General features: G+C 39.3%; 1 protein-coding gene across 2 annotated transcripts in view; it reads left to right on the plus strand.

Moving 5' to 3' along the window:
• The window catches only part of LOC124138728 (unconventional myosin-IXb-like), a 44,963-nt gene extending 20,341 nt beyond the window's left edge, over window positions 1-24,622 (plus strand). For both annotated transcript variants that reach the window (XM_046505573.2, XM_046505582.2), the window contains 19 exons: window positions 67-151; window positions 1,986-2,092; window positions 3,082-3,208; window positions 4,373-4,491; window positions 5,463-5,619; window positions 6,770-6,891; window positions 7,864-8,037; window positions 9,329-9,432; window positions 9,814-10,013; window positions 10,472-10,541; window positions 12,276-12,381; window positions 13,161-13,260; window positions 13,672-13,775; window positions 14,242-14,336; window positions 14,639-14,803; window positions 15,372-15,870; window positions 16,391-16,490; window positions 17,486-17,619; window positions 19,973-24,622. In XM_046505573.2, the coding sequence (XP_046361529.2) occupies window positions 67-151; window positions 1,986-2,092; window positions 3,082-3,208; window positions 4,373-4,491; window positions 5,463-5,619; window positions 6,770-6,891; window positions 7,864-8,037; window positions 9,329-9,432; window positions 9,814-10,013; window positions 10,472-10,541; window positions 12,276-12,381; window positions 13,161-13,260; window positions 13,672-13,775; window positions 14,242-14,336; window positions 14,639-14,803; window positions 15,372-15,870; window positions 16,391-16,490; window positions 17,486-17,619; window positions 19,973-20,005 (2,601 nt within the window). In that variant the 3' untranslated portion in view covers window positions 20,006-24,622. The remainder of the gene's footprint in view (window positions 1-66; window positions 152-1,985; window positions 2,093-3,081; window positions 3,209-4,372; window positions 4,492-5,462; window positions 5,620-6,769; window positions 6,892-7,863; window positions 8,038-9,328; window positions 9,433-9,813; window positions 10,014-10,471; window positions 10,542-12,275; window positions 12,382-13,160; window positions 13,261-13,671; window positions 13,776-14,241; window positions 14,337-14,638; window positions 14,804-15,371; window positions 15,871-16,390; window positions 16,491-17,485; window positions 17,620-19,972) is intronic.
• Window positions 24,623-25,858: the final 1,236 nt, after the last annotated feature.

Raw genomic sequence — 25,858 nt, forward strand, 5'->3', positions numbered from 1 at the left:
ATGTCATCAGTGTACATATTTCTTCATTGTTTTTGTAACTTGTTTTTCATTGTAACTTTGTTATAGGGTCGAGTGACCTATGTTCCACGGAGGGAGAAAAACTACCATATATTCTACCAGATGCTGGCTGGATTGTCTGATGAAGAAAGAGGTACGAGATTTGCTCATACAATGTTCATTATGACTACATGTAATAGAGGGACAGACAGCATATTGCCATAAGGAACTGCATTAGCTGTGTTTAGGTAATTATGGGGGGGGTACGGGTGGCCCAGTCGTCTAAGGTGCCGTGATTCACTGTGCAGAGTTGCGTCCCTTGGCACGCCAGAAACCTATGATTGTGGGTTCGAATCCCGGTTCGCCCCGATTATGTTTCTAGGTTTGTCAGCACCATACCCGTGCTCGTGGGTTTCACCGAAGTGGTAAACGTCTGAGACCTGCACCACTTGGGGCTTTCCTCCCACATTAAGCTGACACGCCGCGATATGACTGGAATACTGTAAAAAGAGGCATTAAACCCAACTCACTCACTAGGTAATTATGGTTGCACTGAATGGTTGAAAGATCGAGTGAAGTAACTTTCCAATACTCCAGTTTCACAAGACCGCCACTGTGGTAGAAAGTCCAACTGGAAAGTGGAAGCTTCAAGGTTGATCCCGGGCTGCATCATACAAAAAACATTTAAAAGATGGTACTTGTTGTTACCCTGCCTGGTGGTCGGCATTAAGGGGCTAAAACAAGAACTGGTCGGCTCAGAGTCAATATACTGTGTCTGAGTGGGGTATTCATGTTAAACTGCAGCATGGTGTCTCAGTAGGCTGGCACTATAAATCAGCATCAGTCTGGACAAGTACAAGCAGTCACACACACACACACACACACACACACATGCTTACACTTTGCTGTATAAGTGCAATAATCTTGAATGAGACGTTAAACCCCACTTCAGCTCACCTCCAGTTTCACACATTGACTTGCTGATCTGTAGCAACCAGTACCAACTCTGTATTATATTGTTCATTGTGGAGAACAGTTTCAAATAATGTCATTCATTTGTTCTGAAGGCCTGTAGATTGATGTGGTGCACTCAACTGTCGAGCTATAGATTAGTATAGTGCATTCGATGGATCTGTAGAATGATTGGTTGGTATGATAACGTTTCACTGTAAGGATGACATTTCATGGAGTTTCTTGCACTTCTTTCTTGATATGACATATAAAGAATAACTTAGTGATCAATAGATTATCCCTCATGAATAGATATATGTCCCTCACAAAGGTCGACAGCTAATATTGTCAGTCAATCTGGACAAGCTGTAAGTCCACAGGGCTTATAATATACTGTCTTTGTAGTGGATAGAGGACTCATGACAGTACTTTATCAGGATCCAGGAACAATGGACGAGGAGAAGCTGAGTGCTATTGTTTTGCAGCTGTTGCTTTGTAATCCAAATATGTAGTGTCACAGTCTTCTATCTGTCACAGAGCACAGCCACATAATAATTCACCAATAATATATCAGCATTTGTGATGAACAATTTGTATTGAGGTATATTTCACTTCCCCTCAAGATCCATGGATGCACAGACCAGGCATCTGTGTAATTCTTGATGTACATGCATCTGTTGTATAAATTGTATTTGCTGGAGTACATTATCAGGATATAATTGAATTTAAGCAATAAAACAATTTCCATAATCATAAGATATCGCTACTAAAAGCAGAATCCATTGTACAATGCCAACTATATCATCAGCATGTGTCTATGAAATAGTGATGATACCAGGTGTTCACGAAAAGATGAGCATATCCTGCCCAACCAATGGCACCTGTCACAAACACATGCAAAGGCAAGTCAATTTTCACCTGAAAAAACATGGAACACATGTTACAAGTGAAAATAGGGAATTCGACATCAGACATCATTATTGATGCGTCAAATTTAGAAATGTCCTGCTAACACTGCTATAATATATTTTATTCAGTGAAGCTACATTTAAAGGGGTACTCTCTGCACAACCTGCGCTACCTCAGCTGCGGCAACCTCCAGCAGAACGTGACAGACGACATGCATAGATTTGATGTATGGAAGGTGAGATGGCCAACAAGTTTGTCATTTTCCAATGAAGCTTCGTTGATATTGTTCAGACAACATTACTTACAGGTTCTGTCAGAACTATGTATAATATTGGCATTCACTTTGTTTTGAACTACAGATATATCATCATATTCTTGGACTATAAACTGTAAACCTAATCTACTCAATGTCCCCAGTGACCATAAAAAGTATGTAAGCTTATTTAGGCATTTATTTGGAAGTACTAAATTCAATCCTGTGAAATGGACAGATGCTCTTGATGTACATGCTTAAAGGTTTCTAAATGTGAGGAGGAATTAAGGAGGTGTTCAGCTGTTTTGCAGATTAGCACTTGCAAGGAAAGTATTGTTGTCCAGAGCTCTTTTGGTTATTTGGGTATTTTACCCATGGGTTGATTTTTATTGAGTATCCACAATTTTTAGAGGAATTTAATTATTATCTTTTACATATGTTTCTTGACATTTGGGTATTTTAACTTCAAACCTGTTTCGTAACACTCCCCTTAAATCATTTAATTTTTATGTGAATAGTAGTATATCCATCTGCGTCTGCTTGTGGCTCCCTCTCCAGGAAGCCATTTTTGTTTGCAAAACTTACCATAGTAAGAACGGTGGTACTTTTTTAATCAGCGAGTCAGTGACTATTCAAGATATAACATGTACATGGACTAGGCACGATGTGCTTTTCAATTGGCATCTATCAGTATGTTTGTCACCCAAGCTTTTCCAAATGTAACTGTCATTAAGTGAATTTTGCGATCGGCTGAGACACAATCATGTTATCGAACAGTTGTAATATACACAATCGTTTTATGTAATAGTTGTAATATATGCATTAATTTTATGTCAATAGCATATTTATAGTTTTTGCTGCATATTTTATACGCTAGGAATTTATTTGTCTGCATATGTCAGTTTATTTCATGGGTATTGTAAGCAGCTTATCTCTAGCTCTGTTAGTACAAAAAATGTTTCCTTTTTCAGTCCTCCTTGTCAGTGCTAGGAATCCCTGTGATGGACATATTGCGGGTTTTGGCGGCCATCTTGTTGCTGGGGAATGTAGAGTTTGTGGAGAGCCCAGGGATGGAGCTGGAAGTTGTAGGGAACGATGGTGAGTTTTATGTGGATGTAGTTGACTCACATGCCATCTTTGTCCAGATCCTGTTGGTGCAGGAACTACACCTTCCAGATCATTACTGTTGGGATTAGGGCTGGGACGGGTACTCAGGTCAGGTACTTGGGTTGGGTGGGTATTGAGTAGGACCAGGGTACCCACAGGACTACCCGGACCCCTAGTTAGTCACGTGATATATTGTTTCATGACCAAAATTCACTGAAACTCCATGGCTACACGAGACATCACTAATGTTCACGTTTTATTCTGACTTTTATATATTTGAATAATGATAAAGGTTCACTCAACTTTAGTGTATACATGACCAGATCATTTTTTTGAAAGGTGTTTTTAAACATTTTTTGCCAGTGACCCGATAAAACATTTCCAAAGAGTCCTTCAGTGGGTATCCGGTAAAGTCAGGCCATAGGGGTCAGGTACCCGGGTAGGAAATTTGGACTTGTCCCAGCCCTGGTCGGTATACATACAGTATAACATGGTTATAGTGAACAACAAGAGACTGTTGAAATTGGTTCGTTATCATGGTTGTCCATTTTGTATTTGTAGTGATAGTGACATTTCCATCCGCTATTCCTATTAATTATTTTCTTGATTTTCTAAAACTTGATTGATTACGTAAGCCATGTATTATTGAAAGAACTATTTTCAACATGAAGGAGATGTGTATATACAAAGTGACATTTGTCCACATCTAGGATCTGTTCATGTAGAGAAAGTAGGTTTCATGATACCAAGCATAAGTATTTCAGCCGTGGGTGGAAAAAAGAAAACCTTCAAGTGGTCATTTAAGCCTTCTTAATCAAATAGTGAATGAGTGAGTATGGTTTTATGCCGCTTTTAGCAATATTCCAGCAATATCGGGGGACACCAGAAATGGGCTTCACACATTGTACTCATGTCGGGAATCAAACCCAGGTCTTGGAGCGAACAAGCAAACGCTTTAACCACTAGGCTACCCGACCGCCCCCTTAATCAAATAGCAATGCACAATTCTTAATGAAAATATTCAACATGTTCTTTAGAAAAGGAATTATATTTAACAGAAATTGGTTAAATTCCATATTATTTCTTCTTATTTTGACAACTGAACCAGATGAGACCAATACATGTTTTCTTTAATGTTAAAATTATCTGATCTAGAAATCAAGTCTGTCGCAGCTCTGCTGGGCGTGTCAGGGGTGTCCTTGTATCGGGGCTTTACAACGAGGACTCGCCATGTTCATGGCCACGTCTCCCGGAGTATTACGGATGCAAGAAGTGTGAGTAGCTTCGGGTCATCGTAAAGGTGGTTCATTTGTGATTGTAAGAAAACAGAATATTACTACTAAGATGGCCCAGCCTTCAGATTCACTGTGCAGAGTTGCGCCCCTTGGGCATGCCAGAAACCTATGATTGTGGGTTTGAATCCCAGTTCGCCCTGATTATGTTTCTAGGTTTGTCAGCACCATACCCGTGCTCGTGGGTTTCACCGAAGTGGTAAACGTCTGAGACCTGCATCTTTTCGGGCTTTCCTCCCACATTAAGCTGAAGAGAGGCGTTAAACCCAACTCACTCACTCACTCACTCACTCACTCACTCACTCACTCACTCACTCACTCACTCAGACTTTGGATAACATTAGATTGTGATTATTGTCAGAGCTGCTCTTAAATTACTTATCCACTGAACTTATGGGGCTTCCAGGTTAGAATTTGTCCCCAGCAACCTATGCTTGTCGTAAGAGGCGACTTTATAGACAGGGTGGTAAGACTCAGGGACTTGTTGATAAATTGTAGTGGATCATAGCTCAAAATGTCCATCACTAGTTTGTCTGGTCCAAATTTGATTATTTACAGGCCACGTCACAGATAGCTGGAGTGAGTCAACAAACGAACAAAGTGATCCATTACGGTTACTGCTGCTTTACACAATGCAACACTCTACAAATCTATACAACTATTCTTTAGTCTATATCCACCGATCAGCAGAAATATATTTGCTGATTTACCCAAGTATTCTATTTGGTGTAAAGCATAGTAAACATTGGTAAGCACTTGCAAATATTAACTGGATTTGAAACCTCAGGCCTTTGTTTAGTTATTATGTATGCAGTAACATACCAGAAACTCAAAATTCAAATGACAACTGATTTACTTCCTGAAATCTTCTTTTTAGTGTCATGTGAGTTTGTGTATTCTACTAAGTTTGTGAAAGTTCTGATTCTAAGTACCTATTACTTCTGTACATGCAGGCTAACTCCACTCGAGATGCCTTGGCGCGGGCCCTGTATTACCGTACTGTGTCCACGGTGATGAAGAGAGTCAACAGTATACGTCGTCAGGTGTCCAATCTTGCCCAGAGCATGGAGAGCCTTGAGTCCAAGGGGAGCCGAAATAGTGCACAGTATAGTAAGTTTTGTCCTGCTCACATGGACTGTTTATTTTATTATAGGGTTGGGTGGATTGGTCTTAGGACTGTATCATATTTTGCTGACCACCCCACCCTACCCCACTCATATAAAATTATCAGTCCCTAAAAAATGTTCATATGTATAAAAACAACATATGACAAAAAAAGAAGGATTAATATATTTACTAGACTAGACAATGTCATACTAGACTGTGGCTTTGAACTGGTTGCTGAAGTCTCTACTCATATAAGTGAGTGAGTGAGTATGGTTTTACGCCTCTTTTAGCAATATTCCAACAATATCACAGCAGGGGACACCAGAAATGGGCTTAACACATTGTGTCTATGTCAGGAATCGAACCCGGGTCTTTGGTATGACGAGCGAATGCTTTAACCACTAGGCTATCCCACCGCCCCACTACTCATATAAAGTAGTATATCATGGTAAATAATCCTTAAATACACACCTGCCTTGAATAAACACTTGCTTTGAATAAGAGCCTGCTTAAATAAACATGTTCCCTTAAAAGTAGTGAAACAAGACATTTAAAACAAAATTGAAACAATCTTGATTTAAAAGCTTCTCAAAAATAAGTAAGTTCCTGTCACTTTTTCAAGGTTTTATGGTATATGCTATATACATGTTAGTGTTCAATCAGCATTTCAAATTAGCTAACCATAACTTCTTGATTACAATACATGGTCAAATATGTAGGCACAAGATTTGCATTAAACAAAATTGAAATAAAATTTATGCAAACACTCCTCAGAAAATGATTAATGCCTGCCTGGAATAACAGCTGGATGTTTGGACCCTCAGGAATAAACACCAGGGCCCACTTGCACAAAGCAATCTTAGCGCTTTGATTATTATAAGCCTATGTTAAAGTATGGGAGTTACAATCATCTTAGGGCTAAGATCGCTTTGTACAAGTGGGCCCAGGGCCACGATCCACAAAGCAGTCTTAACACTACGACTAACGTAAGCCTGTGTTAAAGTGTGAGTTATGATCATCTTAGCGCTAAGATCACATAGCCCAGGTGCTTATTCAAAGATTTACAGTAACCTCAGCTAATAGCATGGATAGGTCATCCTCACAAAAGAACAATCACAGCTTCTTATTCACATCGGATCTGTCGTTCTGGCAGGTCATCGTCCAGACATCCTTACCACCAACCCCGGGGATTCATCCTCCACAATCCAACATGGCCGCAAGTTCTCTGATGGCTTTGTGGGTATCATGGACCTTTTTGGGTTTGAGCTTGCAGAGGTGAGTAAGTGAGTGAGTTTGGAATAACAGCTCTTAGAACAGTATTTCAGTCTCGATGTAGAAGGAAGCCCAAGTGATGGGCTACTTTAGTGAAATTGACAAGCACAGGTATGGTGCTGACAAGCCTAGAAATCTGGGATCGATCATAGCTTTCTGGCAGCCTAAGGCTTTTATATAACCCTCACAAGAAATATTTGCGCTCAATAGAAACATTAAAAACGTTAAAAAAGATGTTTAAAGATGGTACTTGTTGTTACCCTGCCTAGCACTCGGCATTAAGGGGCTGAAACAAGGACTGGTTGGCACAGAGTCGGTATACTGTGGGGTGGGGTATTCATGTTAAACTCTGGCATGGTATCTCAGTGGGCTAGCACTATAAAATCGGCATTAGTCCGGACTAGTACAAGCAGCCACACACACACGTGCACGTCGCTATATAAGTGCAATAATCTTGAACGTGACGTTAAACCCTGTTTCGCCTCACCACCTTGATGAGCTGAAACGATACCTATGATTTCATCGATACTAAGGTACGGAAGATACTTGAATCCTCAGTTTGTGAGATCGCAATATGCTAAAAATAGAACAGGAAGTGATGGAGTTATCTCCTGTAACGCCGGAAATAGCATAGCACCATCAGTAGGTGGAACTCAAGGACAGATAGTGGACACACCCAATGCAGTCTCCAGTTTGGGCAAAGTTTGAGTTTGAGAATTCCTCAAACAGATAAAAAAGGTTGTAAGCAGATTGTGTTGAGCAGTATATTTCTTACATTGGGAACATGAAAAAAATGTCAAACACATCTCCCTATGAAGCAAGAGGTTTTGTTTGTTGATTTGATCACTTCATACTTTTTGTTGTGTATCATAATACCAGTTGTATCTTGAGTCTGTATCATGATACGTATCATCAGGTGATACTCGACACTACTTGGTACCTGTACCCTGATGCGTTGTCTCTGTCCCGTCCCAGGTGAACCAACTGGAGCAGCTGTGTGTGAACCTGTGTGCCGAGGCCATGCAGAACTTCTACAACAGCCACATGTTCCGCAGTCCACTGGAAGCCCTCCACGAGGAGGGTATTCAGCCGGAGATTGACATCGTGCACTTCAACAACATGCCTGTCATTGAGCTGCTGTCATCACAGGTGGGCTTGTAGGGGTACCTGTGTTTGTCATGGATCAGTTACTGTTTAACTAGTTTGAGATTGCAAGTGCTTCACATTTGGTAAATAAACTTTTTATTAAAAATATTTACCTGACCTTAACTTCAGTGAATAACCAGTAGCAAAGCAGTGCCTTCAAGATGCCCATTGCTGACTCAGCAGTATGCCGCACTCACTGCCCTCTGCCAAGAGTTACCTGTCAATATCTGTCACCTAGCACAGAGGCTCACAAGAACTAAATGTTGCCCAGATTGTGATCAGCCCCACACCAGTGTTTATCTTTCTATTGTATATGTTGTAAACTTTTACATTTTAAAAAATTCCTCTGAAACCTAAGTGCCTGATGGATGATTTAGCAAATGATGTATATATCATCATAAAATTCCAATCTCCCATTACAATATAGCAGCCATATTGAAACTGTCAGTTTTGTCCCACTCCTCAGTTATTTGTCATACTTGTAAGATGGTGAAAAGTTACATACATTTAATATGACTATTGTTTTGAAATATTTGCTGCAGCATTTCATTTTGGAATAGCTCCTCCTTGTATTCTTTCACCATGACAGCGCAATGTTGCATCATGGTCTTTATTATCTACCATATCAAGGCTCCATATTATATTTTGAGCCATTGAATATTGATACTTTTCTTTAATGTAAAACTGACAGTCTTAGTTCAAACAAGCAATACTGAGTTCTTTTGTTACTGTAGTAGTGGCCATGTTTACATGATGCCTGAATTCACCATAGATGTGTTAAAACATAGGTTAAAAGGCTGAAGAGGCTACATTGGGTAATTGCACACATTGTAGTTATACTGTAGAGTTTTTGAAAAAATAAACTTGTATGCAATTAACTCAAAACTAATTGGGGACCTGTGAAGATCCGGGGTAGAATAGGTCTTCAGCAACCCATGCTTGCCGTAAAAGGCGACTATGCTTGTCGTAAGCGGCGACTAACAGGATCGAGTGGTCAGGCTCGCTGAATTGGTTGATGCATGTCATCATATTCCAATTGCAATTGATGTCAATCATGTCAATCAGACTCGATTATTTACAGACTATCGTCATATAGCTGGAATATTGCTGAGTGCTACGTTAAACAACAAACAAACAAAACTAATTGGGTAACATTGTGACATTGCCAATTTTGAGATTGGTATGATGAGTATTCACAAGCATTAGAAATGTGTTACACAGAGTGATAAAGAATTAAAAGTAAGATGTATATTGACAGCAACCATGACAGATGCTGCATCACCTTGTGTTGCAGACGAATGGCATCGTGAGCATCCTGGATACACTGACAGCGCAGCCCAAAACGACAGTCGAGACGTTCGTGCAGGAGATTAAGGCTAGGCACATGATCAACAATTAGTAAGCATGGGACACCAACATCATGAAAAGATTTCCTTTGATTGCGATGAACCTGTGATTTGATCACTCATATTTTTGTGTGACTGCTGTACTGTTTATGAACTAAAAATATGTTCACTTAATTTTTGCCCTTTGGTGATTCTAAGTTAGACAAAGTAACCTATGCTTGCCAAAAGAATTGACTTAATAGTTTTGGGTTCAGACTCGGTGACTTGGTTGATTGCATGTCATTGTACCCTGACAGAATGGATTGTTGCTCACAATATCAATCACTGGTTTGTCTGGTCCAGACTTGATGATTTAAAGGCCACTGTCATATAGCTGGAATATTGCAGATTTTTTCATGGATAATTTTAGTTTCTCTATTCAATGCATTTTCAGTTTCTTTGAGCCACTGCCAAAGGTTGAGCGGTTGTTTGGTATTCGCCATTTCTCAGGCCGTGTGGTTTACGATGCCAGCAACTTCCTCTCCACCAATCAGGATCAAGTTCCTGATGACATCGTCAGTATTTTCTCCAAGCAGAACTGTAACTTTGGGTTTGCCTCACATCTCTTCGCGCGTGAAGTCAAAACCATGAGTGGTGAGTCTACTTGTTGTTCGGCCACTTGTGTAAGGGAGATAACTCTAATATGGACCTGTTGAACATGTGCATGATCATGTTAAGAAGACAGTCAATATGATTAAAATCACTCCGATACCTCTCTGCTTGATAATTTGATGACACCACTATAGGAGGTCACGTCAGGTGAGCTTTCTTGTCAGCCAATCAGTACCAAACTTAGGCTTCTAAATTCTCGGTACAAGAGAGCAAAACATTCAGACAACCACATGTAAATTCAGTGTAAAATTAACTAGATTTTACTTATCCTGTCTCACACATTGCATCTTGGAGACAGGATAAATATTAAATATTGAAACTAATGTAAAATTAACAATTTCTGTTTTTAAAAAAAAGGAACTAAAATGACCGCTTCCAAATGTAGATAATTAAATTGTTTAAGATGTTATGAAATAAGCACTGCTTACATTATCTCCTAGACAATGGTCAGGGCCCGCGAGGGACAAGGTACAGGATTCTACCCACAAACCACCATGACACAGGAAAAAGGTAAGTAACAATGACCATTTTCTTTGCAGTGATCAGGTTTCAGTTGCTTTGTGTTTCCCAAGAAAACATTGGTCTCTCATGACGTCATTTCTGGATATTATGAACATACCCATGCAAATTGATGACGTCGTAAATTGGATGACACTGTGTTTGAGAGGGTAGTGAGTTGTTCCCCTTAGATCTAGCTGGGCAATGCAGATAAAAGTAATGGATGAACAAGCACACCAAAAAGTGGTAGAGATACAGAAATCTATAATGGAAGAAAAGGTACAGATAATGGCCATCAATTGCTTTGATGTTTTTTAGAAGATTCAGGAAATACATGTACCAAACTTAACCCCCCTGTTCATAAAATGGACTTGTCTGACATTGCGATATCAAAATTGTATTTTGGGAGTCAACATTATTTAAATATTTTTAAAGCTTGTGAATTTTCAACATCCTAAAGAGGTTGTAAATAGTGTTGATATCTCATATGAGAAATAAACTACTCGTGGTCATTGTTTATCGTACAATAAAACATTGCAGGGAGAATGCACCCCTTCAGATTTGTTTGCAGTGTTTTATTGTACAATAATCAACTCCCTCACATCATTTATTATTGATGCATATAATGCAGGGGAATATAGTCATCATCTGGTCTGTCTGTGTGTCTGTCCGTCCGTCCATCTAACGTTCTCATTTCGTTTTCGGAGCATAACTTGAACACCAGGAAAGTTTTTTTATCTCAACTTTTTACATGTATTAACAGGGGCTGAAGTAGAACCTTTTGCTATTCAGGATATTTTCAAAATTGTATTTTGTCCTGTATCCATGGAAACAAGCTAGATTTATCTGAAATGGATATAGGTGTTGTTTTTGGAGTAGAACTAAAAAATTATTCAAGATTTTTCATCCAAACGTGCTAGATCTATTAATCAGGGGATAAAGTGGTGCCTTTTGCTATTTTTAGAATTTTTACTTTTTCCATTTCCATGGCAACAAGATTGACTTGACTCTGTTCATAGTGGTGTGTTTGTCCAGACCATATCTCTGAAACTGATAGGTATTCTTTCATGAAACTTTACACACACAAAGATCAGGTTTTCAACTGGTGCCTTTTGCTATTTAGGTATTTTTAGAATTTTTATTTGTTCCGTTTCAACAGCAACAACGACATTGACTCTGTTCAGACTGATGTTAACCTGACATAGAAATACAAAGTTCCAAATCCCAATTCCATGGTATGGTTTTGATAGCTCAGTAACTACTCTTGTATATGGACAGTCAGATTACTGGTAGCTAGAAATTCTATCGTCAAGTTGTACTTACTGTAACAGTCAGATTATTTTCTCTTTCAAATTTGTGAGGGCAGGGGGGATTTGTCGTCTCCTGAGGAGTAGAGAGACTATGCATGTCCATGTAATTAGTATGTATGTACTTTATGAGATTTCATGGATTGGTATATGTATAAGAGAGAATTGGTTCTCAGAAGCTGCAATATTTTGTTTAAAAAATCTGAATCTATAATTGTTTTAAACAAAAAGTGAAATTCAGATTCAGATTCGTAAATATTTTCCACAATTTTTCAAAAGTCATTACTGAAAGACAAATTGATTTTATTTAAGGATTGACAGTGTATTTTTTTCGGTTCATTGAGGTATGAATCGAAAAACCGATGTGCAAACTGTATGGATCCGCGTATCATTATTGTGCTAGTATGGAGAGTGTTACATTGTCTCCATCTCCCCACAGTGATGAAGATTGTCGAGGGTCGCTGTGCTATGACTTCCAACTGAGACTCGACAGCCTCCTCAAGTCGGTCGTCAATGCTAAGCCACACTTCATCAGATGTGTCAGGGTAAGATCTATCAATTATGTTACAACATTATTATAAGGTAGACACAATTTCATGGATAACAACTTCTTTAATACTGTAAAAAGTGACGTTTCCTTGCTTGACAACGGTATAAGGTTCTATACCAAAACATCCTTTTTACAGTATTAAAGAAGTTGTTATCCATAGAATTGTGTCTACCTTGTCATCTGTCAACTTCGAGGTAATGCCCATCAAACTATTTCAAACTTATTAACTGGATATTATGTCTTTTATTTTTTATAATTCTTTTTTTGACCCAATGCTAGTCTCCCTGTGGGGGTTGAGGTAGAATAGATCCCCAGAGCCCCGTGCTTTTCTCGCTTTTCATAGGAGCTGACTCCAGTGAGAAGCTACCCATGCTTGATGTAAAAGTTGACTGTGCTTGTCGTAAGGGCGACTGACGGGATGGGTGGTCAGGCTCGCTGACTTGGTTGATGCATGTCATCGTATCCCAATTGTGCTTATGATATTAACCACTGGATTGTCTGATCCAGACTTGATTATTTACAGACCGCCGTCATATAGCTGGAATATTGCTGAGTGCGGCGTTAAACAAACAAACAAAAAGACAAATGAGGAGCAATTACAATGTTTGACTTTGTGTGTCAATATACCCTAATGTTTTGGATGGTTGCTCATGCTATAAACCACTGGGTCATATGGTCAAGACTTGATTGTTTGTGTAATATTGCAAAGTACTACAACGTGCACTCTCCAGTTAGACACATTTCTGTAAGCAAGGATTATTTGTTTTATCACAGAGTAACGATCACGGCGAGATGGACTCTTTTAGTCCAGAGACTGTCATACAACAGATCCGATCACTGCAGATCCTGGAGACTGTGAGGCTTATGGCAGGAGGTATGTGCACTTGTTGAAACCCCAATAAACTAATGCATAGTCATATAGGATTTTGATAGAAACAAGCAACTATATTTAAATTGAAAAGGAGCCCCATTGAACCAGTGGTAAAATCTAGACTTGCTTCATTTAGGGCTATGTCAATCACCAGATTGTCTTGTCTAGGCTCAATTATTTTCATACCACCATCATACAGCTGTAATAATGCTGAGTGTGGCGTTAAACAACAAACAACAGTGTGGATCAATGCTCACACTATCGACCCCTGGTGTGCCTGGTCCAGATGTGAACATGAAGTCCACAGAATCTTGAATGAGTAACAGTTACACTTTTGGAGATTAGAATCTGCTTAGATACGTCAGATGGTTGTATGTTTCCTATTTTGTGGCATCTCCTTTGTCGTCTCTTCAGGTATGCCACACAGGATGCGGTACAAGGTTTTCAATGTCCGCTACTGTCTGTTCCTGCCTCAGGCGGCCCAGCTCCCGCTGCAGAGTCCACAGGAAGAGTGCCGGGTAGGACACACCAGGGCACTCCGCAAACAACTGTTCATCTATAAGTTACAAGCATTTCAGCTTAATCAGTTCATGGTTCTCAGGCACTGCCCTCATCATCATTAGGTCCGCCGCATGTTTCAGGTTTTTTTCCATTTTCAAAAAAATAAAATAATCCTGACACTTAAAAACAATATGACACACAGTTACTTCCCTTTACATCTCGTGTTATGGTCAGGGAGGCAATAGAAGTTTGTATGCTTGTTTGTATCGGGAGGCCTTTCCCCAGGCTGATGGTAAACAACTGTTTATTTACATACTACTTTGAACAACAATAACAACAAAAACAAAAACACTGCCTATACCGCACTTTATTTTTAAAAGCTGTTGCCTGTGAACCAATTTAATTTTTTTTAAGCCACATATTATTAAAGTGAATGAAGTGAGTATATTGGAATTGTTCATTAATTCCTGGCCATGTTTCCAGACAATCCTGACCAGCTTCCTAAGGGCCATGGATAACAGCATGCTCCCCTATGTCAGTACACAGTGGACACTCGGCAAGAAGCACCTGTTCTACAGGTACTGTATATATACACACACAAAACTACTGATATAACCAGATCAAGGTACTTTTTTTGTCTTTATCTTGATTGTAAAACCGGAGCATACTTCCTCTTTAAGTGTGAAACACAAGGTTTCATGTGTATGGCGTCCCGTGTGTCCGAAGAACATATATTATATATAAAGCATGCCCACTCCCATGCCCACCCCCAGAATACCAAATAGTTGTAACAACGCAGAGGTCTTGATTTTCAGCTGAAACATGTTTCTTATTTATGCACAAGAAAACATATATAGACATATTGTGGACCTGATTTCAGTGAGGGCACACGCCAGAGTCTCGAAGGCATGCGCCAGGAGAGACTACACGACGCTGCTGCCAAGATACAGGCATGCTGGCGAGGGTCAAAAGTCAGAAGGGTGTGGCCTGAAGTAAGAGCTCGGCTAAGAACACGGAAATCATCAGAGAAAAGGTTAAGACACAGGTACAGTATTCCCTTCCTTCACAGTATATCAGTGTTCGAAATACCTGCCTGCCCGACCGTCCGAGACGGGTTGATTTCAACTCGGGCTGCCAGATTTTCAAATCCCCCTGCCCGACGGTCGGGTTATATTTCATATGTGAAAATATTCAAAATATTTCCCGATGATAAGCATTAATTCACATGTAAAGATGAATTATAAAATGTAACCAAAAAGAAACCCCGTTAGCTTATCCTGAGAAACATGATTATAGTGGGCAGGCAGGTTTTGGTCAGGGCTGGCAAGTATTTCAGCTAGCCAGTCCTGTGGTCTGGCTGAAATTTTTGGGAGTTTCATACCCTGAGTACTGTATATCACATGATTGGTGTCCTGGTTTAATGATGATATTACTATTGTTGATGTATAGTTGATGTAGTGACACATATGGTAGTTGAATGTCATGATAGATCACATGATTGATGTCATTACATATGTCATGCTTGAATGATATTCTGATAGATATCATGGCAGATGTGGAATGATTCCCCTCCTCATCGATAACATGCCAGCATTTCCTTCTTCTTCCTCCAGGTCCTCTTATTCCTCCTCCAGTGCCAGCAGCACCCAGCACCTGCTGGAGGAAGAATACCGACCATACAGGGGAGATCGCTCCCAGCCACACAGGGGAGAATACTCCCAGCCACACAGGGGAGATCACTCCCAACCACATAGGGCAGATCACTCCCAGCCACACAGGGGAGATCAGTCCCAGCCACATAGGAGAGATCAGTCCCAGCCAAACAGGGGAGATCACTCCCAGCCACACAGGGGAGATCACTCCCAGTCACACAGTGGGCCTCCTCAGAGTAACAAGATAGATCACCAGCGCCACAATAGGGATCATTACCTGCATGGTATGGATCATCAGGGGATAAATCACCACCTGCACAATGTGGATCATCCTAGCAGAAAGATGGACCATGAGAAGCACAAGGTGGATCAGCAGACGTCAAGGTTGGAGCGGAGACCGGTGGAGAAGGTGGATGAACGGGTCCTGCAACAAATATGTTCCATGTATTCTATCAACCAGGTGAGTGCAGTACTTAAACATAGAAGATGCATAGTTTAGGAAACAGCTTTAATATGAAAAAGGGATAAAATATCTGTTAACAGTTCTGCAAGTTTTTGACAAAGTCATCTTTAAGGCATTTTACTCTTCAAGTCAATAATAAAATACCATTCCTTTTACTCAAAATATAAACAGCATTGCCATCATCACCAAGACAAGTTGAAATGCAAGAAAGGTTGTGCCAAAAACATTCTTTGGTGCTAGGGTTTTATAACATTTATGTAATGATACTATTTTTGAGTTTCTCTTTCTGAAATTTCTTTGAGCATGTCAACATTTTTGCAGTTAAGTTTTAGGTGGGTTGTAGGGCTATGTCTTAAAGATTTTAAAAATCTTTAGTCTATAAAAGTTGAAAATATGACATATGACTAATATGCAATTATTTGTCCAAGAAAGCTTATTCCAGTGCTGTGGTCCAATGTCACGATAATACCGCAGGTTTGAGTTCCGTGTGACTGAAGTACATGTGATGTTTTCCCAGGATTCCAGACCCCCAGTGCCATCAAGACGGAACTACCTGGTGTATGGTGGGATGAGGCTGGAGTTCCCCCACTACCGCATCATGAAACATAACTTTGCAGGTCAGTAGTTGATTCTGGGGTGTACAGTCCTCAGTCCAGTGTTTCAGTACTTTTTATATCTTCAAATGTTTGAATTTCTTGTACCGCTGTACAGACCCTTTCCCCATGACAAACGACTGCAAACTTTTCTGTAGATTAGGGTTCAGATATCTAGCCCAATCACTTGATAGAAAATTAAGCTTGTCAAGTAGGGTTGGGACAGGTAACTTGGGTCAGGTGGGTACTGAATAGGACCCGGGTACCCACACAACTACCCGGACCCGTGGTTAGTCATGTGGTATATTGTTTAATGACAAAAATTCACTGAAACACGACATATTACTGATGGTCAAGTTTCTGACTTTTATATATTTGAATAAACATAAAGCTTCGCTCAACATGACATTAATATAACAATAAAACTCCATGGTTACACTACAAGAATAGGTAAGGTTCATATTTCTTTCTGACTATGCAAGCATTCGTTCTGACTTTTATATGTTCGAGTAAGGATAAAGCTTCTATTAGGTTCAGGGTAAGCATGATCAGATTGTTTTACATGTGTATCTAAATAGTATTTGCCAGGGCTGTGGTAAAACAATTCCCACTTGGATTTGTACCCAACTCTTGAGACGTACAGCGGGTGGCTGGGTTTGGTCAGGTAATTGGTGTCAGGTATCCGGGTTGTAAATTTGGACTTGTCCCAGCCCGATAGTCAAGTCAGGCTTCCGAGATTTTATTTTCGCTAGCCAGACAGAAAAGGGAGTAGATACAGGACAGGTGATTTGTTACTCCTGTCCATTGAAGTGTTAGTCACTCTTGCACCTGTATCGCTCTATTACTGCTGTGTAAAAAGGGCACTTATTAACCAATAAGCTGTTATGTAAGGTCAGAGGTAGCAGACAGAGAAACTGGTGTTGGAACAACTTGATCCAACCGTTTTGGAACTGACAATTTGCTGAACGACAAAATATACTCATCCTTTTAGACTAAGAAGCTGTGTACTTTATTTACAGCTGATTCACAAGGTCTGGTGCTCATGAAAGGTCAAGAGGTGAAGGTTGTTGGTGTGTCGCAGCAGAAAGGTTATGTGAGGATCAATTATTGCAACACGATCCTTCACGTTCCCCACGACTTCCTGGACTTTAAGGTAAGGATGAGTGAGTGAGTTGGTTTAACACTACAGTAAGCAGTATTTAGTCATATGTTGGTGTGTCTGCTTGATATGGTTGGAAATCTTAAAGTGAAGCCAATTGTTGCAACGTTAGTGAAACCAACAAGTATGGTGCTGACGAGCCAGGGATCTTGAGCAAACTCACGAACCTCAGACCCTGGTTGTCAACAGACGCAGCTGTGAATTGCACATCTTCCCAAGGCAAGGGAGTTAACTGACTGTAAAAGTCCAGTTTCCACCTTTGCCAAACTAGCGCGCAACAAACTTGACATTTGGTTCGTAAACAAAATGGATTTCAACATGCACATTTCGATTGACTGCATCATTTGCAAAGCATGTGTACTGTCAATTAGGCGTCAAAAGATATTTTTTCCTAATCTTTTCATGTTTTTAATCAAGGTGCACAAGTGATTTGATGCACTTTGCGAGATAAGACCTGTTTCATGACAACATAGATCTTGATTATCGATCAGATCACCTTGACTGGGCACCGTCCTTTTTGTTTGAAACAAATGCAAGTGATATGAGAGGTGGAATCTGATCGGTCAATAGAAGGGACATAGAAGGGATATAACTCTTAATAGGCTTTGTTTTGTTTGTTGTCTGCGGTCTGTACATAGTGGAGACTGGACCAGACAATCCAGCAATTGACATCATCAGCATCAATCTGCGCAACTGGGATACGGTGACATGCATCAAACCCTGTCAGAGAGCTGGACCACCCAATCCTGTTAGTCTCCTCTTATGACAAGCAAACTAACCTCTTACAGCAATTATAGGTCGCCTTTTATGGCATCACAGTAGGCACTGGTGGCGCTATAATCGTGCCACGAAATACCAGTGAGCCACGAAATTCCAGCATTGAAAACTACTGCATAGATTCTTTTCAAATTTGGTGAACACTTTATATACCAATAGGAGAGGTGCTGTACGAAGTTTGATTTCAATATTTGGAATTTTTAGAAAAAAATGCACCTATTTTGAATTCTTTTTGACTTAGAATTTATTCACTTAAACATTTGTGCGATCTATACCTTGAAAACTACAGCATGGATACATTCTTTTCAAATTTAGCAACCATTTTCCATACTTATAGAAGAGGTGCAGTGCAAAATTTGTTTTTGATATGTGGATTTTCTGGGAAAATATGAATTTTTACATGTTTAGAATGTTGTTTTTTTTACTTCAACATTTGTGCGACCCATAACTGGAGAACTCCTTGGTGGATTCTTTTCAAATTTAAGGAACACTTTCTATACTAATAGGAGAGGTGCAGTGCAAAGTTTTGTTTTGATATATATGATTTTTTTTCATGTTCAGAAATATTTGGAGTCGAAGTAGGAGGTATTTGTGAGCCCTGCTCACTTTTTGCCTTGTTTTCATTGCAAAATGTTGCTGCCAGCGCACTGCGTCAGTGTGGGTTACATATGATAAATTAACTGAAGCGATATCTTATCTTCAGCGTGGCTGAAAAACAAAATAGCCTTGGTTCTCAGGCACTGCTGCATCATCACAAGGCCTTTCACACGTTTTGTTTTTTTTCAACAGCAAAAATTATTAAATATTCTGCGACTCGAACACAACAACCCCGGAAGTTAAATGCTACAGTACTTAAGAACAATGCGAGCCAATATAGCCTACAGTTACTTCCCTTTACATGTGCACTGCTTTGCGCATCTTGTGTTATGTGTTATGGTCATAGTGCATATAGGAGTTTGTGTGCTTGTTTAGCTGTTTGCAAATTTGGTCAATGAAAACATGAAATTTACGATAAAACATCACTAGACATGATGATTTAGAAATTTGGTGATCTATGGGTGATTTTGTTTAAAAAATACTTAATGTCAAGAAATTTCATAGGAATTGATAGGAAGACCAAAGACTTTGTATCTGTAACAACTAATGTTCGTTTCAAGGCAAGTTCATGGTGAGTTGATGTGATTTGCCGATCAGATCATGCACGATTTCACGAAAATTAATGTAAACAAAATTGAAAGATATCTTGGAGAAACATATGTCCAGATACACAATGAAACTTATTAAAACTCATTGAATGCATGTATGATGCACACAACGTAGTCCAACAGTAGTCAAATACTATACTGTATTCCAGTATTTAACTCAACAGATTGATTGTACACAGCTGTTTATTTTGTTACATACTAGTTTGAACAACAAAACCAAAAAAGCCCCCCCACCCCCCCCCCCCCCCCACACACACACTATATTTTAAAAGCCATTGCCTGAGAACCATTTCTGTTATTTTTTTAAGCCTTATGGATATGCAAAATGAATTCATGTGAGATTAAATGCTGATATCTTGTTTCAGTCCAATGTTGATGTAACGTGTACAGATATTTGACGGGAGGCCAACAACTACTGAAGAGATTGGTGCATTGGGAAAGTGCTATGGTGAAACTACCTCAAAGACTACTGCCAACGGAACATGTACTCCAACTCCATATGTTGGTACTGAGATTACAGCCATATTCACTCAGATAGGATCACGGCAAGCTGGGTGGTGATGATAGGATCACGGTAAACTGGATGGTGATGACTAGTCATAAGAGTTGTGTGGAAACACGACTATTGAATGACCTTGAACCTATCATGTGTATCGACAATGCAGTGTCGCTTGTTGATTGAATAGTTGCTTCCGGTGGCAAGTATTTTTCAGGTAATGCTACCTCAGGATGTGTTCTTCATGAGGAACTGTTCACTGCAGTGAAATACAACAGGAACGTATTATGTAATGGCAGGAGAATTTACTTGGACAAGTGTTTTTGATTTTTCCTGAAACATCTTTGTATAAACAGAATCTCATGTGGATTAATGAAACTTGTCTTATTCTGTATTCTTTATTCGCAAAAAAAGTGAAGCAAGACTAAATCTTCATTTGGTTGAGATTTGAGACAGGTTCATATAGCATTGAAGGCATATGATTAATTTCATTCATGTCGGTCTTTAGCTTTGGCCGAGCATTAGTCAAGTGACTGCACCCTGGATGTTGATGGACGACAAACAGACCACAGTCCTACTGGCACTGCCCCCTCTATCCGGCCAATATTCAGAAGTCCAAGATTCAGAAGTCCAGTGTTCCTGGTGTGTTCTACTTGACTCCAGGACCGGGTTCAACAAATCCAAGCTGAATCCATATAAATCAAATATGGTCAGCTTAGTTTTAGGGTTGAAGAATTGCCCCCAAACTGACTGACCTTGACTGAAGGATAAGATGAGCTTGAGGTGGACCCGGCACTTTGACAGGGGTGTCAGGAAGTGAACAGAGGTGAACACATGGTGGTAGGAAGGGCACTCATCTGGCACAACATGGTCGGTGGACAGCCTCCCCTCCCTCTGTGTACCCATCGCTACATTCAAACTTTACAAATTGAGATTTGGTATTCTCAATCAAGACATTTATCGAGCTGTTTGCTTCAATAAAACTTAAATGGTCATTGTTTGAAGTTACCTTCACCATGAAACAGATGCTAATAAATGAAAATCAGACATTGATGGCAAGGTCATTTCTCTGTTGATCTCAACTAGGAACTTCAAGTAGACCTACTCAAGCTTGTGCAAGGCCTGTCATAAAGGGTATCACATGACCTTGTTGGTGCCGAGTGATAATAGTTTCCTCACAGCTGATAACAACTCAAAACTATCCTTGGACTCCTGAAACAATTCTCGAACTTCTGAGGCTAATTTCAAAATGCTTTGGAAAACTTGGATTCCACTGTCGAAGGAAGCAATGATTTGATGAATGATGTTTTCAGATAACTAGACAATCAGGAATATGATGTATGACGAAAGCATCTACTGAATGAAATTTTGACCGCATTTAAGAGTAATTAAGACCATGAAAGTCTTATGAAATGACATTGAACTTGATGCTGTATTATCTAAAGTGACTTTATCATGCATGCATTATCTTTTACCAGTGAACCAAAAGTATTGCCATTTAATTGTTCGCAGTAATATTTGAAATTATCAAATGTTTTACAATGACAATCAGATCCTTAGGAAGGGTAGATGGACTACATTTTAGTCACACATTTTATCCGATATCCTGTTTTTCTCATTCTTGTTGTATGACAACTAAATTTGTGTCCGCTGACCCGCAATGATATGACTGAAATACTCTTCACAGCTCCTTCAGAACACTTCTATCCATAACTGTCTGTAATCTGGATGTAATTGGGAGGTAAATTTGAGTTGGTGTGAACACTGAAACAATACTATTTCAGATGATACTGCACTGCACCAGTTGAGGCATTTACCTTCCTTATACATTACCCTGTTTCTCTATGTTCTGTATGTTTCTTTTTCATCATTAGCAATAAGATTAAGATTGCATCAGCATGTTTAATCCAGGGATTTACCAGTGTATATCTACTTGTGACTCAGGAACACATGGTGGCCCCAGTTTTGAAAACAGTAGTACAGTTTGACCACTGTGACTATACTACTGGACATCTACAGGCTGGTAACATAAGGCACAATTAACTTATATAATGTCCTATATACGGTATATTACTTGAAGCCCTGTGCTAAATATGACAGGTGATTTCTTTGTTTGAAACAAAACTCAGTGATTGAGCGAAGAAGATAAGAAATGGACAATCGGATCTGAGACTGTATTTCTTGTGAAAATACCTGCAAGTATAGAAAACACAGGCAGTGATAATCTTAGCAATGTAAGTAAAACATAACGTACACGTTAAAATTGAACTGATTTTAATGATGCAAACAGATGTAATTTCATGGGACTCAACAGTACATATTATTTATTTATTTATATTGAGGATGCATACCCAGATGATCTGTGAAGATACGGGGTAGAATAGGTCTTCAGCAACCCATGCTTGCCATAACAGGCTACTGTGCTTGTCGTAAGTAGCGACTAACCGGATCGACTTGGTTGATGCATGTCATTGTATTGGAGTGGATCGATGGTGATTATGTCAACCACTGGATTGTCTGGTCCAGACCCGATTATTTACAGACCCCGTCATATAGCTCCAATATTGCTGAGTGCGGCGTTAAACAAAAAGCAAACAAATCAAGCAAAGTCCACCCATAATCACCCTGTAGATATAAATAAGTTTCAGAATATAGCATGGTATATGGAATGAAGCATCCATAAAATCTACCTTCACTCCAACAATTGGTGCCCAGACTTTAACATTTATCACCGCTCCCCTTTCCGCAACCTGCATTCGTCACCACTCGCCCCTTTCCGTAACCTGCAAGAACAATCAATCGTATGACTTCAAGTTCTTCGTCAAAGAATCCCTCAGAAATAATTTTTGATTTTACATGTCTTGCATCTAAAAATATACCCAAGACACACTTAAATAAATTTAATCACACTGTATAATTCAGGAACCTGGTCGCAAAAAAGGCCACGAGAATAACACGAGTTGGTCACGAATGCAGACTTCAAGTTTGACACATACGACCTGTGATGTTGACATTAAATACAATCACCACACTGTCCTTGTAGCACTGGAATGAAGCAATGTTAGTACTTAGCGGGTAATAGTGCTTGCAACTTGATGTATCTTTACAAAACTTATTCTGTGTGTCAGTAGACCATGCCAATAATTCTGTGTACACAAATTCGTTTGTTCCCATGTGTACTTTTCTTTGCTGGTGTAGGGTTTATAACACAGCATATTTGCATCTGTGACAAGGAAGCAATACTCTCTGTAATCATGGCAGTGTACCAGCAATCACTGATGTGTATAACTGATCATCATGTTACAAATGTTACAAATACTATTTACCTATTTACTATCCATATATGACAAGTACCCCATCACAGAAATATAACAGCGATCTACACATCTCAAGGGACAGTTACATGCATGAGTAATGATGACGGTATTATCATGGCTCAGTTTGGTAGCCATTTCCTAGGAGTATTCTAAATGATGATGTCTTGCAAACACATTGCTGATGTCATCTGATGACTGCTAAACATTTTCAGGTATTTGGAGAGAAATATGTTCGTCACAAAATGTGTCATTTATTTTTTGAAACAGTTCCTTGAGATTAAAGAATTTATGATGAAACACTTTTATTTCATTTAAACAGTATTTTATCCCAAGATCTCAAATGTAGTCTGTAGTCTAATAAAATTTAAGAAGTCCAACTCAATGATTTGACAAGTCTAGATTGCTTCAGCTCCACAAAATAAGCTTCTGAAATTAAGGATTGTTCTGGGCTCCATTTGGATTTTTATTTTTTAACTTTGTAGATATATTTTTTAAATAAGATAACTTTATTTCTGGGACAAAATGTCAGTCTATCTCAAATAGTGCATTTACATGAACACTGACAGGATTGTCAGGCTGAGCCTATATAAATGCCTTTCTCCCAACAACTATCCCTTTAATGTTTAATTGTGCAAATGATTATTGAGTAATGCTTATATGTAAAGCATTTCTATAAGGACCATTAAGGGTTGGGTCCTCGGGTCCTTGTTCCTTGCTTATGGACCTCATCAAGAGTAATTATTTGTATAATATTGCTGACTGAGTTGGAAACCAAAAGGCGAAACCTTTGAATAGATAGAATGTGTATTCTATACTTTATACACAGGTTTCAATATAACTGTATTATATACTTCAGTGTGAAAGACTGAGTTTTCTGAAGTTGAGAAAAGTGATAATTTCATTGCAGTGAACATAACACCTGATATTTCACTGCAGTGAACATAACACGTTGACGGAACTATGTTGGCCTACACGAGACAGCTCGTACACAAACTGTTGATTTACGTCAGTTCAACGTTGACAAGTCATATAATGACAGATGGTCATTTATGTAGTTAATAGCGATTCTTACCGTTTGTTATTTTGTTGAAAATGATTTGTATTAACCTGTGAATTTCTCTTCTGATTTGTCAGTCGATACTTTACGTTTTGCAAAGCGCCATTTTGTTACTTGAATTGCGTGTATTCTTTCGCTTCGAACTACCGTCTCATTGATTTGAAATTTATTTTTTGATGAAGTTGATTTTGTATATAATCATATCCAAATATATACTAAAGAATTTTAGTGACATCAAATATTTTTGGTTACTTTTGTTTATATTTTTTAAGATTTAGCAAAGACGGAACTACATTTTTAGTCTTACTTACAGGGGGCGGAAAACCGTCCATGTGTGTTATGTAGGGAGAATTTACGCTTGAAGGTTTTACATTTGTAATGAAATAATTTAATCTTCCTGCAGACAACTACACCAAAAGTATATAATAAATAGGATATTTCATGTGTCTACGCCACTCGTGAAAATATCTCCTTTCCCCCCCTCACTCGGAGAGAGAAACATGATATTTCACTCGACACATGAAATATCCTCTATCACTTTTCATCAAATAGCATATTATTGTTTAAACATTATTTTGTTCATCACACAAGAAAGTAGTGGTGTGTAGGACAATCAGGGGACACCCCAGAGATTCCAGGCTAGGATAGTTCCCCAGCAACCTATGCTGGTCGTAAGAGGCGACTAAATGGATCGGATGGTCAGGCTAGCTGACTTGGTTGATGCATGTCATCGATCCCAATTGCGTTGATCAAAGCTCATGTTGTCAATCACTGGATTGTCTGGACCAGACTCGGTTATTTACAGACCGCCATCATATAGCTTAAATATTGCTGAGTGCGGCGTTAAACAAAAAAACAAAAAACAAGACCAGTTTGTCTAGTACATGCAGTGATACAGCTGATTGTGGCATTAAACAGTATTCACTCACTCACTCATTGGCAGGTTGATCTTTGAACATTACTATGGTTAATCATCAATAAGACAGAATTATCAATATCCTAGACATGTGTTGAGGTTGTAAAAGTGTTTGCTGATCGTGATTTGTCAAGGGGTGTCATGCTGCACCTCCCGCAGCATGGACTCAGTCAGTGCACAACCCCAGGCTGTCAAGGTCCATGTGGAAACCTGTCCTGCAGGTACACTGAATGTGATCATGTTTAGTGATAAGTTGAGGTACATTGTGTCAAGCATGTTTCGTTCAGGTGTTGAAAGGGGAGACCAAACAAGACGGAGACACTGTGGTTGAATCAAGAAGTGCCATTTGTTTATATGTCAACAGCAGCCTGCTTCATTAGCCAAGTCTGAAACTTGAATATAGTCAAATTATGTTCCTACAAGGCAACAGATTAACACTAAAAACTACTGTGCAGGATGCCAAGC

Source organism: Haliotis rufescens, unplaced genomic scaffold (assembly GCF_023055435.1).
Source record: "Haliotis rufescens isolate VD_foot unplaced genomic scaffold, xgHalRufe1.0.p SCAF_40, whole genome shotgun sequence".
NCBI lineage: Eukaryota > Metazoa > Mollusca > Gastropoda > Lepetellida > Haliotidae > Haliotis > Haliotis rufescens.